The sequence below is a fragment of the Orycteropus afer genome, unplaced genomic scaffold, assembly GCF_000298275.1.
Source record: "Orycteropus afer afer isolate SDZICR_OR568_19922 unplaced genomic scaffold, OryAfe1.0 scaffold00008, whole genome shotgun sequence".
In the NCBI taxonomy this organism is placed as follows: domain Eukaryota; kingdom Metazoa; phylum Chordata; class Mammalia; order Tubulidentata; family Orycteropodidae; genus Orycteropus; species Orycteropus afer.
The window spans coordinates 15,157,253-15,177,199 of record NW_006921595.1 but is presented as its reverse complement, the minus strand read 5'-3'; the positions used below and the strand labels follow the sequence as shown (position 1 = coordinate 15,177,199).

The 19,947-nt window shown below is 38.4% G+C and overlaps 1 protein-coding gene across 1 annotated transcript in view; it reads left to right on the top strand.

Annotated features, from left to right (window-relative positions):
- The window catches only part of DNAH11 (dynein axonemal heavy chain 11), a 455,361-nt gene that overhangs the window by 163,968 nt on the left and 271,446 nt on the right, over positions 1-19,947 (top strand). Inside the window, 5 exon segments of the mRNA XM_007946592.1 lie at positions 268-399; positions 3,380-3,540; positions 7,183-7,339; positions 8,311-8,456; positions 12,513-12,629. Of these exon segments, the coding sequence (XP_007944783.1) occupies positions 268-399; positions 3,380-3,540; positions 7,183-7,339; positions 8,311-8,456; positions 12,513-12,629 (713 nt within the window).

Here is a 19,947-nt window from a genome sequence, read left to right as displayed (position 1 = left end):
TAGCCCAGAAACGGCTTCTGTTGCTGGCTCTGCTAGAAGCAGGTTCACCAGCATTCTCTGAGCCTCAGCTCCTTAATCTCTGTGAGGAGGTAATGATAGCTTTCTTTCTTTCTGCCCCCACCTACCCAAGGCTGTTAGAGGACTAGCTGAGGTAACATATTTGCAATTATTTTATAAACGAAAGGGCTCTCGACAAATAGGAAAAATATTAGAGTGTTAGATTCTATGTTTATAACCCTCCCACCTCTCAAAAAATATTCCTTGTAGATTTCTCAGTTGAACACACTGATTGCACTTTTGCTGGGAGAACTTCCACCTGGAGACAGACAGAAGATCATGACAATTTGTACCATTGATGTCCATGCCAGAGATGTGGTGGCAAAACTTATTTCTAACAAGGCAAGTTGCTTGTAGGCAAGTTATGTGTTCATTGTTACTTTCCTACTGTTGTTATGTGTTGTGGAGTCGGACCCGACTCATAGCGACCCCTCTTTGGGTTTCTGAGGCAATATCACTACGGAAGTAGATTGCCCAACCTTCCTTCTGAGGAGTGGCTGGTAGGTTTGAACTGCCAACCTTCTGGTTAGCAGTCAAGTGCCTTAGGCACCATGCTACCAGAGCTCCTTAGTAGTGGTGCTTATTGTCAAGATACTCCCAAGAAAGTCATTGTTTTTAAAAGTTTGCATATTTTAGTTAGCCCTGAGAGACTATACTTATTTTAGGTATTTTTGATTTAGATTGGCTAATACCCTGACAGCCACAACAATGGACCTAAACACACCAATGATGATTGTTCTGGTTACCTAGTGCCACTCTGACAGGAATATACCACAAATAGGATGGCCTTAGCAAACAGGAGTTTATTCTCTTACATTTCAGGAGGCTAGAAGTCTGAGTTCAAAGTACCAGGTTCTAGGGGCTGTGTAAGAGCCTCTCAACCTTGGGGTCCAGCTCTGCCTCCTGCTCCTGGCCCACTGGAGCTAGAGGCATTTCTTCACTCAGACAGCTGCTGGCTGCTGAGGCTGACAAACCCAAAGTTGACAAGTAAAAAGGCACAGTCCCGATGATACCAAACCACATGGCAGGCCATTAATTTAAGTCCATTGTAAGTCCCAAGGTCAGCAGAGGATGGCAGGCTGCTGAACAACGACATGGCTACATGCAGAGTTCAAGCGTGCCATGTGCTAGAGACCGTTCCCCAAGGCTTCTGCTTATATACAGGAAGCAGGCACATTCCCTAAGGCAGCTACACAGCTGCTCACAGTAGATTCCACCACGGAGTTGATTACCAGTCTCATCATGGGGAATACTACATCCAGCTGCCCAGCCATTCTACCAGGTCCAGCCAAGTTGACACACAAACTGAACTACCACAATGATGAAGATGGCACGAGATCAGGCATCATTTTGTTCTATTCTACACAAGGTTGTCAGGAGTCGGAGATGACTCAGTGGCAACTAACAAGAATGACAATAACATCCTGATAAGAGTTATCTTAAACCATATCCCAAAATGTTGTGCCAAGTCAGAGTCTTGAATCATTAAAAAGTGACCTGAGATAAATCTGTGGAAGTTACCGTGTTCATTTCCTTGGCTTCTTGTTTCTCTACTCATCATCATGTTGGTCCATAGGCCTGTCACCCTCACCTCTGTGATTTATGAAACCAATAGTTATAAGTCTATGTATATGTTACTTAAACCATCTCTGTGTGTTTTTAATTCATTTTCTGTTGAAGAAAGAGAAATATTGGTCATAATCCTAGGCCATTGCTTAGGCCACTCCTTGTCTTTTACTTTCATGGCTAAATCACTTTTCTTTAAGAAGTTACTTTCTAATCCATGCAGTGTATTAATAACTTTATTTTCCTACCTCTCCATAAAGTCCATGTATCTCTTAGATGTTACAATGCTTAATGGGAAAGGAGAATTTTCTCCTCCTCTTTTCAAACTGTACTACTTCTTACAAATGTCAGAAATATGCTTTGCCTGCTGAATAACATTGACATATCGCACCTGCCATTCAGTTCCTCCAAATCTCTTTGTCTTTCAGAGGTAATGGTAGTAAATAATGATAATTCCTTCAAAATTTAAGTGTATTATATGTTTGAAATGTATTTCATTGTTTTTCTAGTTCTTGCTCAAATTATTAGAATCAAAGTGTATTTTAATTCTCTCTATAAAGTACAATACTCCATATGAGCTATAAACTTAAACAAGTATTCCTTAATTAAGCATTAGGATCGTTACTGGCCAATGTTCTTTAATTGTTAATCCAAGACTAATCCTTGCACAGTACCACTGAACATGTATTCTCGTTCTAATGCTGAACTTTTGATAAACTACTCTTTGAATATGAATTTACCTTCTTATGTATTCTAGGATAGAGTATGATCAAACATACGTCCATCACTTTTTGCTAAAATAAATATAGACTTTGACTAATAATTCCTGACATTTAAAATAAATAAATACTCAGTGTTGAGGCCTATGTACTTAGCAGACAAATTAGTAGACAATCATTTTTGTAACTACAAATTACAAAATCCTAAATAATTTAGGATTGGATGTACCTTGAAAGAGACTGTGCTTGTGTTTCTTTTCTTTCTTTTTTTTTTTTTTTGTATTTTATACTGGAAGAGAAATGGATAGTGTTAGGTAAAATTGGAAAAAATAGAAATGCAAAAATACCAATAGTTTGATTTAATAAAAAAACTGAAATGGAAAATTTTTGTACTAAAAGCAGACTGGTTTTAGTATGGACTGTGTTGAAATTATGGTTTATTTATACCTCCAACTGACAGAAATTATGGACTGTGTGTCATTTCAGTACAGAGGCTACATTTTTCCATCTGATTTCAGTTATATGAGGACAAAGTTATAAAAAATTATCTACTCCCCTGGGGTGATTCATAAAAGGGGAACAGCATTACTTGAATAAATTAATATTGTTTTACAGTAAAAGCCCTATTGAAAGCAAGACTTTATTACACATGCATTGCTGATTAAGTATTCAACCATCAACATGCCATTACAATCTGTAATAACATGCAAGAGATTTACTGTTTGTGAGAATGGTAGATACAAAATGTGAACCAATGGAGTCAATTAGATTAATAGATTAAATTTATTGCCACAAAAATATCAATGTCCTATGTGTAATAAGAGTCCCCAGGTGGTATCATCAGTAAAGCACCTGACTGCTGTCCCAGAGGTTGGTGGTTGAACCCACCCAGAGGCATTTTGGAAAAAGTTTATAGCCTTCAAAATTCTATGCAGTGCAGTTCTATTCTGTGCACATGGGGTCACCATGAATCAGAATCAACTCAGCAGAAACACTTTTTTTTAATGTATAATGTAATGATTATGTACTGATTTTAGGTTGCCAGTCCTCAGGCTTTTGCTTGGCTGTCTCAACTTCGTCACCTGTGGGAGGACACCAGGAAACACTGCCTTGTTAATATTTGTGATGCCCAGTTCCAGTACTTCTATGAATACTTAGGAAACAGTCCTCGACTTGTGATCACGCCCCTAACTGACAGGTAACAGTCATGTTAAGTGTGAGTCATGGGAAAAAACAAGCCAAAAAACCCCCCTAGTGTGGGCAGAGATGACTGAGATTAAAAGGAAAAGAATGGAGAGAAAACTATGAACAAATTGGGAAAGCATGTGAATGTGTGTATAAATTAAATAAGATAGTGAGGATTGACTTTTATTTTGAGCTGGCTAAAGAGCACTGAACTTGACAAAGAGAGTTACAAAAGTTGTATAGTGTACAAGTTAAGAACTCCTTAACAGACTCATGTGGCTCAGCATTTTTGCTCATTGAGTCCCCTGGCCCCAGTTATCTGTGGCTAACATTCTGATACCAGGATTCCTTGTTCTCTATAACCACACCCTCCTGCATCTCTTTATTTGGAAGTGTAAAAATAACAAGGAATTAAGCGTGCTCAAATTGAGTTTGAATTTGAGTACACTATATATGTAGTGAAAGGAAGAGAAGGGGAAGAACATAGATTCATTAAATGAAGCAATGTGCTAAGTATACTGTTCCAGGTACCTGGGTCACAGTGGTGAGTTCAACAGGCAAGGTTCCTGCTTCACAGAGCTTACTTTCTAGTTGAGTGGTGGTGAAGAGGAAAACTAAACGAATTAATTAACAAAGTAATTTTAGATGGTAATATGTGCTATGACAAAAGTGAAACAAGGGTAGTGTATTAAAGATGTCTTGAAGGGAGAACCTGCTATAGATTTGGTGACAGGACATTTTGAGACTAAATCATAACAAGGAACCAATGACTCAGTAATCCAGAGGCAGAGAGAGGCAAAGGCAAGTACAAAGCTCTTGAGGTAGAAATGAGCTTGGCCAGTTCAAGGTATAGAAGGAAAGACAGTGTGGCTTGATTGTATCAAGAACAAGAGGTTACTGTTACTATAGGTTCATTGCAAATTGTGTGTGTGTGTGTATGTATACATATACAGACACACATACAGACTGAGAACTTTATAGGGGTAAGGATGTAGTCCACCACCCTTCTGTCAGTTGGTCTTACTCTGGTGGTTTGCATGTTGTTACCATGCTGGAAGCTATGCCATACGTATTGCAAGTACCAGTAGAGTCACCCCTGGTAGACTTTCAGTGGAGCTTCCAGACTCTGACTAGGAAGAAATGGTTGGCAATCTATTCTGGAAATTAGCCAATGAGAGCCTACTGGAACACAGCAGACTGCTGTCAGATACAGTGCTGGAAGATGAGCCCCCTAGGCTGGAAGTCACTACACAACAGCTGCAACAGTGGCCTCAGATACATCAGCAATCATGAAGATGGCACAGGACCAGACAGTGTTTCGTTCTGTCATACATAAGGTCACCGTGAATCAGAATTGACTCCAAGGCAGCTAACACCTTGACGTGAATGTACTTAACTTTGTATTCTAATCTCTGCTGATTCGTTCTATAGGAGAAAGCACATTTAATTCTTAACAGTCATGGAAGAGAAGTCACATCTAAATATCATAGTAAAGCCTCCAATTATCTCCAATTATTGTAGAATCACTGTAAGAGAAAGTTTACTTGGAGATAAAGCGGGAGCGTTTCATATGGACACCTAAAAAGCAAGGTTGTGATGGTTGTCCTGGGAGGTTGGTGAGATGCACTCACTAGCTTTGTGATTGTTCTTGCAGATCTGCCTTAGTATGAGGGATTAAAACTTGTTTAATAAAATCGCTGAGAAATAGTCAAGCTTAGAGTCCTCTGTATGCATGGTCTTGTGAATAGAGAAGGGGGAAGGGAGGGCACAAAGGGACTGGAGAGGCAGGTGAAGAAGCATTTTAAAATTTGTCAATGTGAGGACTCATAGCTCATTATCTTGCTAACTAAAAATAACTATCCTTTTTTTTGGAAGTTAAGAAGGAAGATGAATGTGCATTTTGATAGTATGAAGAGTGCTGGATAAGACGTTTCCATTCTATACATTTCTTTTCCATGTCATTCTTTGGGTTATTTACTACATGCTTACATTAACATTATGATACTTCTACTATGTGTTATTTGACACTGATCTTCACTTGGTGTTGTAGGCAGGACAAATGGCATCTCCTCTTCCATATGTGGGCAGGCTCAGAGACTTAGATCAACCACCTTGTAATTGATGACCTTGGGCTAGGACACAGATGTGTTGGTTAGGAGGGTGTAGGCTAAGCTGCTGTTGCAGAGAGACCTCCAAATACACTGGCTTAAATAACATAGGTATTGATGTCTCGCTTGTGTAGCAGTCCACAGGGGAGTAAATAGTCCAACAATATAGGCTGACAGGTGGCTGACATCCTAAATGTGGCTTCCACATTTGTGTCAGACATTGAGAAAGGGGAAAAAAGAGAGCCCAGGACAGACACTAAGGAGGAGTCTCAAGGGTTGCACTCATCACTGCTTCACATAACCCATTGGTTAGAGCTTGGTCACTCAGTCTCTCTCAGCTGGAAGGGAGGTGGGACATGTGGCCTTCAGCTGGGTAGCCATATGTCCAGCCAAAACTGGAGAATCAGATGAAAAGCTTATCAGAGACAGTCTCCACCACAAAAAGTGCTCAGATTCCTAGTTGAGGAGTATTTCCATGTCCATATTCATTGAAAGATGCGCTTAAATATGATGGATATGAAGAACACTTACCATTTTCCTAAGTAATTGCTTCTATTTGCACAGTGTTTAAAATTTTTCAAGCCATTTGCCACTTGCTTTCTTAATTAATCCCTACAGTAAGCCTCATTTTGTAGAGAAGGAAACTGAGGCATATTGATATCAGATGACTTATTTAAGATTAGTATCTGATGATTGGCAAGGAAGACACTAATCTCAAAGCCTTCTGGCCTCCATGCTAATACATTTCCATTGGATCTACTGTCTGTACTAAGAGAAAAGTAATTGGCAAATGTATAGAAACTACAGCCTGTGTGAGGTCCTTGGCATTTGTTAGTTTTTGCTTTTTATAACTATAAATTTTGTTTTTATACAACTGTTCTCAGTCTAAGAACTCTGTGTGTTTCTGAAAAATACAGGAATTAAGATAATCTGAATGTAGCAACAGATTCAAAAAGCACTCCTAAAACACATCTTTATGTAATATAATAAATTTATATAATAAATTTTGTCTTATTATATTTGCTTTATTCATTGAAATAAGTATGGATTATTTGTAAGCTATGTGTTTATGTATATTTACATATCTCATAATGTATTCATTAAGTAGCTGTTTAATGATGTCATTGTGTAATTCATTCATTGTCAAGATTTTTATTCTGTTTTTCCTTTAGAAATAATAGTTTAAGATGTTGTCGTCCATATGAATAATACATTTAACTAGAAATATCAGAAATTCAATAATATTGCAAATCAAGTGTTATAGTAATGGAATATTTGTGTTCAAATACAGAGTTCTTAAAATATGATTTGAATAAATCCATATTTATCCATTATTCTTAAACAATTACTCTAAAATATAAATTTCATAAAAGAAACTATTCTGACCTATTAATGACATGAGTGAATTGGGAATATATCAATATTTTGTGCTACTAACACATTCTAGATCTTGGCTTCTTAAACTTTAAAATAAATTTTAAATACCTTATATTTTTTTTTAAAACTCTCTCATTAGACTGTAATTTTGTGTTCTCTATTGCTGAAAGGTGTTATATTACCTTAACTCAGTCACTACATCTCACCATGAGTGGGGCGCCATCTGGCCCAGCTGGTACAGGGAAAACAGAAACCACCAAAGATCTTGGACGAGCCCTTGGTATGATGGTTTATGTATTCAACTGTTCAGAGCAAATGGACTACAAAGTAAGTTACTTATAAAATGATATATAAAATGATTTTTTCTAACAACATTGTTCCTAATTTAGAATAATTCCAAATAATAGCATAAAATCACCTTCTAGTAAATTATTATTATTTTATTTTACATCATATAAGAAATATTACTCTAATACATTATTAATTCCATTACCATAAGTATTAAACAAAGGTATGGGGAAGCTGAACCAGGGCATTATTTGAGTCTTAAATGTGCAAGGGAGTACTTAGTGATAGTTTATATTTTTTCACTTATCCATCTTTTTTTAATTGTGATTTGGGTGAAAGTTTACAGAGCAAATTTATTTTCCATACAGCAGTTCATACACATTTTGTTTCATGACATTGACTGCAATTCCCACAATGTAACAGCTCTCTTCCCCCTTCTTCCCTGTAGTTACCTCTTCCATGTGTCATTTCCTATGCATTCCTGCCCCCTGAGCTATCTCCCTGTGCAAACACTGCCCTTCTGTTCTCCCTTGATTGATTGTTCTAAGGAATGTATCTACCTGATGTAAATGTTCACCCTATATGCCTGTCTGTTGCCTAGCTGGAAGCCACAGGAATGAGTTTAATTCCATACTTGAAGGATAACTAGGAACCAAATTTTCAGGGGTCTCACCAGGCTCTATCAGACCAACAAGCCTAGTCTTTTTTATGATTTTGAGTTTTGTTCCATATTGTTCTCGCACTCTACCCAGGATCTCCTGCACTGATCCCTTTCCAAGTGGTTGACAGTGGTAGCCAGACACCATCTAGTTCTTCTGGTCTCATGGTCATATAGGCTGAGATTCTCATGGTCCACTAGTCCCTTAGACTAATTGTTTCCATGTGTCTTTGGTTTTCCTCATTCTTCTTTGCTCTGGAGGAGGAGAGACCAGTTGTTGTCATGTAGATGGCTGCTTGTAAGCTTTGAAGATGCTTCTGGTAAATTCTTAATGCCTTGCTCCATCATTTAGTCCATAGGAAATATCTATAAGGGATTGGTGCAGACAGGAGCTTGGGGCTGCTTTGATGAGTTCAATCGAATTGCTGTGGAGGTTTTGTCAGTGGTCGCAGTACAAGTAAAAATGATCCATGATGCCATCAGAAAACAGAAAAAGAGGTGAGTAACATGTTTGTTTGTTTGTTTCTATTAGTACAAATTAAAAAAAAAAAAAAAGCAGTTGCTGCTGACTTGATTTTGACTCTTGGTGACACCATGTGTGTCAGAAGAAAAACTGTTCTTTATAGAATTTTCAGTGGCTGATTTTTTGGAAATAAGTTCCAGGCCTCTCTTCTGAGATGCCTCTGTATGAACCTGAACTTGCAACCTTCAGGTTCAGGGCTGAGCATGTTAACCATTTGCCCAACCAGGGAATCTAAAGATAAAGAGTAAAGTGGAAGAATGCAGTAGACCCCACTTTGACAGGCTGTTGCTTCCTGCTCCTGTCTCATGAAATGGATTAGATAAGGATCTGGTTAATAGTGAAGAAATGTTATTAATAATCTCCCATTTTTATTAATGTTTTTAGTGTGTGAATACAACAAAAGTGTAGTCCATTAGTTTGATCACTTCAAAAATGAGACAGCCTCTATAATGCTAAAGAAGCCCTGTGGTACAGAGGTTAAAGCATTTGGCTGCTAATCAAAAGGTTGGTGGTTTGAATCCACCAGCTGCTCTACAGGAGAAAGATGAGGCAGTCTGCTTCCATAAAGATTTATAGCCTTGAAAACCCCATGGAGCAGTTGTATTCTGTCTTAAAGAGTCACTATGAGTTGGAATCAACTTGATGACAATGGGTTTGGTTTGTTTGGGTTTTATGATGCTAAAGTCAGTGAGTGATCAGTTCTCTGTCTTTATCCTATCTGGCCTTTCTGGCATCTGTCACAGCTGATCCTTTCTGCTTGACATACTTTATTTATGTGGGTTCCAAGATTCCCTACACTCTGCTAGTTTTCCTTTTACCTCATGGTCTCTCCACTGCTGTCTTCTCTATAAAATAGAGGTGGGGGGTGGGGTGGGAATAGTACCAACCTTGTAGGGTATTGTGAAGATTAAATATGTTAAAACATTTAAGCCACTTAGACAAATGCCTGGCACACAGCAGGTACCATATAAGTATTAGCTATTAATTTTTATTGTTAGTATGTCCTGACCTATTATTATTGGATGTCGTGGGACCCAGTCATTGGATTTCTTCCTTTCTCCATCTATACTTCTCCTTGATGATTTCATCCTTCCTCACGTTTAAAGAACCATGTGTATGCTGATGTCCAGTCCTTTCTCATGACATCTAGACTTGGAAAACAACTCCCTTTTGGGGCCCCGGGCTCAGCTTGATGTCTTCATAGACCTCTCATACTTAACATATCCAAAATAAAGCCAACCCATTCACTAACATCTACTTTTCTAGTTGTCCTTGTCCCAGTAGATTATACCTTCACATTCTTCTAGTTACAGCCAACAACTTTAAAATAATATCCAGAGCCTGACCTTTTCTCAACAAGGTACGACATTCCAAAAGGCAAAACACAACTGGCGCACAGAGTTTGATGGTTTAGTTTGAGAAATTAAATACTATGGTACACAACACAATTTTGATTCTCTTTGAAACATTTTGTGTGTGTGTGTGTGATATTTTGTCCAGTTAGCTGTCTTGTCTGTAAAAACCCATCATGGGAAGATTTTCTAACCCCTTGGAATTTTGAAACTATTGTGAAAGTTTCTAGTAGATTGGAATATGAATCTGAATATTTCTCTGTCCTAGAAAACCTCTTAGTCCTTCTATGATGTGGGCCATGACCAGAAGTCTGTTGCGTTACCAGCCTCTATTCTAATGCTATGTTAGAAAGATTAGGTTACTTCTCTTTTGAACCCCAGCCATATTTTAGTTAGATTCTAGTCAAAAATCATTATTTGATGTAACCCAGATGTTACTTGAGCCATCCTAACTTATGAATAGTTAGGTAACTGATCTATGTAAGTTCATGATTTCTGAAAACTACAAACCATATTTTTTTGTTTTTAATTAAAAAACTGTAACAACAGCAAACCATTAATAGATACTCAATGCTTCCTAACCAATGACACCCTTTTTCTCCTCCCTCCCATCTCAACTACCAATACAAAACGTGCTTCTTGATGGTGTCCTCTGTCTGCATTACTTGTGTATGTGAATCATACTTCTTCATCCTCATGTAAGCTCATGTACAGACACTTAGGCTTCCTCATAATTTCCTAAGTTGATTATATTCCTTCTGTACTGGTAGATTTAGGATATGGGACTATATCTCAACCATAAAGCCCTTAACCACCTTGCTGCTCTCCCCCTCGAGGTCCATGCCTTTGACCTTGAGGTGGCTCCCCTACTATGTATATGAGTCACTCTGCTCAGTAGCCACCTTTCTCCTTGTGAACAGCCCTTTCAGACATGTCTGTCTCCCTACCCTGATATTCTTACCTTGACTATACAAAATCCACCCTTTCTCAGTTAGCTCTGAGTCCCTAGATGGTGCACATGGTGAAGTAATTGGCTGCTAACTGAAAGGTTGGAAGTTCAAGTCCAACCAGAGGTGCCTTGGAAGAAAGGCCTGGGAGCCTCATTCCAAAAATCAGCCACTCGTAACCCTATGGAGCACAGTTCTACTCTGACCCACATGGGGTACCCCTGAGCCAAAATCAATTTGACTCCAACTCTGGTGGTGTAGCGGGTGAGACATTTGGCTGCTAACCAGAAGGTCAGTGGTTCAAAAATGCCAGTGGCTCTGTGGGATGAAGATAAGGCAGTTTACTTTCATTAAGATTTACAGTCCTGGAAACCCAGTGTGGTCACTGAGTCAGAATCGACTCAATGGCAGTGGGTTTGGTTTGGTTTAAGCAGCTTTTATTCCTAAAAATGTCATTTACTTCTCTAAATCTTTTCTCTTCCTACTTGGCAATAAAGGCTAATTCTTTTAACTAATTAATTACCTTAACTAAAATCCAAGGAGGGGTCGCAATGAGTCAGGTTTGACTCGACGGCACATAACAACAACAATTCTGTTCTTTGAAGATTCTTATACATTACTTCAGGCCTCTTCTGTCTCAACAAGAGATGAGCCTTAAACTTGTCTCACCTACCCCATTTGAGGGAGCTTGGGTAGCGTAGTGGCTAAGGCACTTGACTGCTAACCAGAAGGCTGGTGGTTCAAACCCACAGCCACTCCTTGGAAGGAAGATGGGGCAATCTACTTCCGTAGTAATACTGCCTCAGAAACCCAAGGAGGGGTCGCTATAAGTCGGGTCCAACTCGACAGCACATAACAACAACAACAACCCCATTTGAAAGTTTTCTTCTACTTGTCTCTCAGTTTTCTTCCTACAGCCTGTACCATTCATTGCCCTGGCCATCAGCAGCCTAATGGGCCCTTGGAAATCTTTCACTGGTCCTCCAGTGCTTTCAAGTGGTAGTAATAGTAGTAGTTACAGCTAACATCCATTGACTATCTACCATGTATCAGTTATTGTACACTTAGTTATTTTAATCCTCATAAAATTCAATAAAGTGGATAATATTATCTCATTTTTAATTAGATGAGGAAATTGGAGCATAGAGCAGCTAATTAACATACGTAAAGAGATGGGGCTGGTCTCTGAACCCCTGCATTCTGACTCCAGAGCTAGTTCTCATAATCACCACACTATTCTACCTCTCAGGAATACTCAATAGATATATGTTGAATAAATGAGTGAAAGGAATGGAGGCAGGGAGGGCAATGGGAAGGCAGAAAGGACAAAATAAAGACTGAGTAGGGATCTCTCTCTTCCCTTATCATGGGCATTATCTCTTCAGTGTCCCAATCAAGTAATTGTAGCCCATGTTGAAGGCAAAAATGCCACCACCTTTAGTTACATATTATAGTTAAGGACTCCATTTTTATATTCTAGCATACTGTGGCAATGCTAAAATATAAAAGAATACTTTCCGAATCTGTAGTTCTTTGGGGTGAAAGGAGAGTATTTTTAATAAAAATGCTTCAAAACATATTTAAAATACGTATGCTAACAGATTTTAAAGAAAATGGCACAGAATAAACAGCTTCCTAATAATAATTTGCATTTTGCAGTGGTTTGCATTTGTCAATGTGCATTCATATTCAATGAACACATTTAATTTCATCAACATTCTTTTTATGGTAGATTTGTATTTCTTGGGGAAGAGATCACACTGAAGCCATCAGTCGGAATATTTATTACTATGAACCCAGGATACGCTGGTCGAACAGAATTACCGGAAAATCTCAAAGCTCTTTTCAGGCAAGTGTTAAGCTTTGGGGCCCAGCATCTGGAGCACTCATGCCACCTAACGTTGTGGGTTTGCACTGTTAGATGATTTCTTTTACTCTAGCATTCCTGGGGAAAAACCCTTATTTCTTTAACAATCTCTTTATAGAGAGAACTATCACCATGACAAATTAACTCTCTTGAATTATGAAACCCAGACTCAAAATCATTATTTAAAAGTTACATGGAACCATGAAGTTTAGGTGAACCCCTGAAACTATGGCCCTGAGATAATTTTTACTTCTTAAACCAAAAATATCTCCTGAAGTCTTCTGAAAACCAAACAATAGTTAGGTTAAAACTAGTTAAAAATGTCTACCTTGAGCATTATACTCTTTTAAGAACTATCTATCTGGGTTCAAATTGACAACAGCAACTGGAAAGATTAGTTACAAACCTTAAGAATTAATGAGTTTATGTTAATGGGAGAAGAACTACTCCAAAAAGGATGAGAACAGTAAGACAACTCAAAGAATACAATCAATGTCACTAAATGGTAGAAACTGTTGAATTGGTGTACATTTTGCTGTGTATATACTCTACAACAATAAAATAAATAAAATTACATACATAAAAAAGTTATGTGGTACACCGAATATTTCATAATAGCTCTTTAGTGATGATTTTTTTAATTAGAAATGTAATTTTTACAAATAATATAACATTTGGAAAATACAGACAATGTTAAAAAAAAATTATAGCCACTAGCCAGAAATAATGATCACTGTATTTTTTCTAGTCTTGCTTACAATGCTTATTTATGGAGTTAATATATTACTATATACAGAATTTTTATTGAGGTCTCATCACTTAACATTTTGGCACAAGCATTTTATCATGTTACTGAAAATTCTTTGGAATGATCATGCTATGTTGTTGTTGTTGTTATGTGCTGTTGCCCTCCTTGGGTTTCCAAGGCAGTATCACTACGGAAGTAGGTTGCCCCGTCTTCCTTTCGAGGAGTGGCTGGTGGGTTTGAACCGCCAGCCTTCTGGTTAGCAGTCAAATGCCTTAGGCACTACGCTACCAGAACACCCTGATCATGCTATATAGCTCCAAAATGGTCCATCTCATGGCTCATCCATACATTTTTTTTACTAAGCATTCCCTGTTGTCTGACACACACAGCTGTTTTTTTTTTTTCCCCTTCCCTGTCAGTTTTTCATGATTATAAAAAATAGCAGGATGTAAACATCTATTCACATGAACAGTTTACCTTTACTTCAAATTATTACCCGAAACTATATTCCTAAATACAAAATTACTAGGTGAAAGGTTGAAGCATGTACTGCTGCCTTGCTCTCCAAAAATACTCTACTATTGTATACCCTTAACAGGAATCTAGAAGAGATGCTATGTTATTGCGTCCTTACAAGTAACAATTTATTTGTATTTTTAAATCAATTTCATTCATGTATAATTTAATACAATAAAATGTACCCATGTAAGAGTATCACAATCACAGTGTAGAATATTTTTGGCACCCTAAGAAGTTCTCTTTCGCCTGTTTTAAGTTACTCATCTTTCCGAGGAGTGGCTGGTGAGCAGGTGGGGCAGATCTGCCATACCATGTGATTTATGTAACTATAGACGAGATGTATCTTTTCTAGTTTATGCAATAGAATCATACAGTGTGTACTCTTCTGTGTCTGCTTCTTTCCTTGAACATAATGGTTTTGAGATTCATTCCAGTTGTTTTTAGTTGCCATCGTGTCGGTTCTGACTCACAGTGACCCTGTGCAAAACAGAATGAAACACTGCCTGGTCCTGCATCATCCTCACAATCACTGCTATGCTTAAGCCAATTTTTGTAGCCACTGAGTCAATCCATATTCTTGAGGGTCTTCCTGTTTTTTGCTACCTGTCTGCCCTACCAAGCATGATATCCTTCTCCGGGAACTGGTCCCTCCTGATAATATGACCAAAATATGAGAAGTCTCCCCTTCCTTGCTTCAAAGGAGCAATCTGGCTTTGCTTTTTCCAAGGCAAATGTGTTCTTTCTTCTGTCAGTCCATAGTAAATTCAGTATTCTTCACCAGCACCATAATTTCAATATATCAATTCTTCTTCAGTCTTCCTTATTCATTGTCCAGCTTTCACATGCACATGAGACAATTGAAAAGACCATGGCTTGAGTAAGATGCACCTTAGTCTTCAAAGTGACTTCGTGATCTTTAACACTTTAAAGAGGTCTTTTGCAGCATATTTTCCCAATGCAATATATTGTTTGATTTCTTGACTGCTACTTCCATGGACAATGATTGTAGAACCAAGTAAAATCCTTGACAACTTCAGTCTTTTCTCCATTTATCATACTATTGCTTATGGGTCCATTTGTGAGGATTTTTGTCTTCTTTATGTTGAAGTGTAATCCATACTGATGGCTGTAGTTTTTGATCTTCATTAGTAAGTCTTTCAAGTTCTCTTCACTTTCAGCAAGCAAACTTGAACTTGTGCCATTTGCTTATCGCAGGTTGTTAATGGGCTTTCTCCAATCTTGATGCTTGGTAGTTCTTTAGATAGTCCAGCTCCTTGGTTTTTTTGCTCAGTGTACAGATTGAGTAAGGATACAACTCTGATGCACACCTTTCCTGATTTTAAACCCTTGTTCTGTTCAAATGACTGTCTATTGGTCTATATACAAGTTCCTCATTAGCACAGTTGAGTATTCAGGAATTCCCCGTAGTTTGTTACAATCCACACAGTCAAATGCCTTTGTGAGGTGAATAAAACACAGGCAAATATCTTTGTTATTCTTTCCTTTCAGGCAAGATCCATCTGACATCAGCAATGATATTCCTCATTCCACATCCTCTTCTGAATATCCCTTGTTTCAAACCTACTTATGAATCCTGCTTAAATTTCTGGCAGTTCGCTGTTAATGTTTTGCTGCAACCATTTTTTAGTTATTTTCAACAAAATTTTACTTGTGTGTGATAGTAATGATATTGTTGGATAATTTCTGCATTCTGATATATCATTTTCTTTGGAATGGGCACAGATATGGATCTCTTTCAGACAGTTGACCAGGTAGCTGGCTTCTATATTTATTGACATTAACAAGTGAGTGCTTTCAGCCATGCATCTGTTCGTTGAAACATCCCAGTGGGTATTCTGCCAGTTCCTGGAGCCTTGTTTTAACCAATTCCTTCAGTGCAGCTTCATCTTCTTCCTTCAGTACTATCAGTTCTTGATCATCTGCTTCCTGGGAGCTCTGGTGGTGTAGTGCCTAAGACATTTGACTGCTTAACCAGAAGGCTGGCAGTTCAAACTCACCAAGTATTACTCAAAAGGAAGACTGGGCAATCTATTTCCCTAGAGATACTGCCTCGGAAACCCAAGGAGGGGTCGCTATGAGTTGAATCAACTTGGTGGTGGTGAGTTTGGTTTGGTTTTGAAATGGTTGAATGTCAGCCATTTCTTTTTGGTACAGTCACTCAGTGTATTCCTTCCACCTCCTTTTGATGCTTCCTATGCCTTTCAATATTTTGCCCATAGAATCTTTCAGTATTGCAATTCAAGGCTTGAATTTTTCTTCAGTTATTTCAGCTTGAGAAATGCCAAGTATATTCTTTCCCTTGGATTTTCTAACTCTAGATCTTTGCACATTTCATTGTAATACTTTACATTGTCTTCTTGATCCACACTTTGAAATCTTCTGTTCTTTTACATCATCACCCCTTCCATTGCCTTCAGCTACTCTACATTCAAGTGCAAATTTCTGGGTCTCTTCTGACATCCATTTTTGGCCCTTTCTTTCCTGTCTTTTTCATGACCTTTTGCTTTCTTCATGTAGACATCCTTGATATCTTCTTACAGCTCATCTAGTCTTAGGTCACTGGTGTTCAATGCATCAAATCTTTTCTTCAGATGGTCTCTAAATTCAAGTGTAATATGTTCAATGTTGTATTTATAGCTCTCATGTACTTGTTTAACATTTTTCAACTTCAAGTTGAGCTTCAGTAGGAACAATTGATGATTTGTTCCACGATTGGCCCCTAGCCTTGTTTTGACTGATGATACTGAGCTTCTCCATTACCTCTTTCCACAGATGTAGTCAGTTTGGTCCCTGTGTATTCCATCTGGTGAGGTCCACTTGTATAGTCACTGTTTATGTTGTTGAAAAAGGTATTTGCAATGAATAAGTCATTGGTCTTATAAAATTCTGTATTGTGATCTATGACATCATTTCTACCATCAAGTCCATATTTTCCAACTGTGGATGCTTCTTTGTTTCCAGATTTTGCATTCCAATCACCAGTAATTATCAATATATCTTAATTGCATGTTTGATTAATTTCACACTGTGGAAGTTGATAAAAATCTTCAATTTCTTCATCTTTGGCTTTAGTGGTTGGTGCATAAATTTGAATAGTTATCATATTAACTAGTCTTTCTTGTAGGCATGTGGGTATTATCCTATCACCAACAGCATTGTACTTCAGGATAAATCTTGAAATGTCCTTTTGGAAGATAAATGTGATGCCATTCCTCTTCAATTTGTCATCCCCAGCAAAGTAGATCATATGACTGTCCAATTCAAAATGGCCAATACTAGTCAGTTTCAGCTCACCAATGCCTAGGATATTAATATTTATGTGTTTTATTTCATTTTTTGATGACTTCCAATTTTCCTAGTTTCATACTTTGTACATTCCATATCTGATTATTAATGGATATTTGCAACTGTTTCTTGTCCTTTTGAGTCGTGCCACATCAGCAAATGAAGGTCCTGAAAGCTTTGCTCCATTCATGCCATTAAAGTCTAATCTACTTTGAGAAGACAGCTCTTCCCCAGTTGTGTTTTGGGTGCCTTTCAACCAGAGGGACTCATCTTCCACCACTATATCAGACAGTGTTTCACTGTTACTCAGAAGGTTTTCAGTAGCCAGTTTTTCAGAGGTACACCATCATGTCCTTCTTAGTCTGTCTTAATCTGGAAGTTCAGTGAAACCTGTCTACCATGAGTGACCATGCTGGTATTTCAAGTACCAGTGGTATAGCTTCCAGCAGCATAGCAACTAGTCTTTCTTGTAGGCATGTGGGTATTATCCTATCACTGACAGCATTGTACTTCAGGATAAATCTTGAAATGTTCTTTTGGAAGATAAATGTGATGCCATTCCTCTTCAATTTGTCATTCCCAGCATAGTAGTCTAAGCCACCACATTAGACCAACTGACAGATGAGAAGTGGGAGCATATCAGTAGTTTGTTCCTTTTTATTGCTGATTAGCATTCTGTTACATAGCTATAATACAATTTGTTTATCTGTTCACCAGTTATGGACATTTGAATTGTTTCCAGTTTGGAACTGCTCTGAATAGAGCTACTCTGCACAGTCATGTACAGTCTCTATGTAAACATGTTTTCAGTTCTTTTGTGGAAATATCTACAAATGGATTTTGTGGATCACATAGCTAGCAAATGTGTATTTTACTTCATAATGATTGGCCAATTTAGTTTCTAAAGTGGTTGTGCCATTTTTCATTCCCGCTGCCCATGTATGAGAATTCTACTTGCTCTGCAATGTCATCAAAACTTAGTATTGTCAGTCTTTTTCTTCTTAGCCCACCAGCCATTCATTAGAAGGAAGACTGGGCAATCTACTTCCATACTGGGTATAGTTGGTATTTCCAAGATGGCTAATGATACTGAGGATCTTTTTGTCTGCTTATTGGCCATTCCAACACTTTCCCTTGTGAAATGCTATTCAAATCCTTTGCCTGTGTTTAAAAAATACATTGTTTTCTTATGTTGAGCTGCTAGTATATATCGTTGTTGCATGCTATTGAGTTGATTACGACTCTTAGTGACCCTACAGAACAGAGTAAAATTGATCTATAAGGTTTCCTAGGCTATAATCTTTACAGAAACAGATCACCAGTTCTTTTCCCCAGATAGCTACTAGTGGGTTTGAACCATTACTGAACATTGCTCCATGAGGGCTCCTTACATATGAATGTGTGTGTATATACTAACAGTTCAATGTAGCTAGCTATCTATTACATATATATAAATATACAATGATATATATGTTGTTGTTATGTGCTGTCAAGTTGGACCTGACTCATAGCAACCCCTCCTTGGGTTTCTGAGGTGGAATCACTACAGAAGTAGATTGCTTAACCTTCCTTCCGAGGAGCAGCTGATGGGTTTGAACCACCAGCCTTCTGGTTAGCAGTCAAGTGCCTTAGGCACTATGCTACCAGATATATACACACACACACATATATATAAAAGGAGCTCTGGTAGCACAGTGCCTAAGACATCTGACTCCTAACCAGAAGGTTGGTGGTTCGAATCCATCAACCACTCCTTGGAAACAAGACTGGGCAATCTACTTCGGTAAAGATTTATTGCCTCAGAAACTCAGCGGGAATCTCTATGGGTCAGAATTAACTCGATGGCTGTACATTTGGTTTTTGGTGAATAGTGTAGTACCTAAGGCACTTGACTGCTAACCAGAAGCCTGGCAGTTCAAATGCACTAGCCACTCCTCAGAAGGAAGGCTGGGCAATCTATTTCCATAGAGATGCTGCCTTGGAAACCCATGGAGGGGTTGCTGTGTGTCGGAATTGACTCAACAGCAGTGAGTTTGGTTTTGTGTGTGTGTGTGTGTGTGTGTGTGTATACATGGGACCTCTGGTGTTGTAGTGCCTAAGACATTTGACTTATAACCAGAAGGTGGACAGTTCATACCCACCAGCCACTCCTTGGAAAGAAGATTGGGCAATCTACTTCCTTAGTGATACCACTTCAGAAACCCAAAAAGGAGTTGCTATGCATTGGATCTGACTCGATGGCAATGAGTTTGGTTTGGGAAGATGTGTGTGTGTGTGTGTGTGTGTGTGTGTGTGAAGAGAGAATAGTTTGTCTGTAAAGGAGCTCTGGTGGTACAGAGGTTAAAACATTTAGCTGCTGTCTAAAAGTTGGTAGTTCAAACCCCTAAGCCACTACATGGGAGAAAGATGAGGCAGCCTGCTTCTGTAAAGATTTACAGATTTGGAAACTCTACGGGACAGTTCTCCTCTATCCTATAGAATTGCTGTTAGTCAGAATCAGTTCTCTGCTGCTGCTTCAACTTTCATGAATTTTGCAAGCTGGTTATTCAACTTAACCATTAATAGTCAGCCCCAGGGACAACTCAAGGACACCCAAAGCAGCAGGCCAGAAGAGCAGGAGAAAGGGTATTAAAAGCCAGGAAGCCAGACAGAGGAACAGTCAGCCACAGGGACCCAGGTGGGGGTGATATGAGAGGTCTCCAACAGCAAGACAAACTTGTCTGTCGG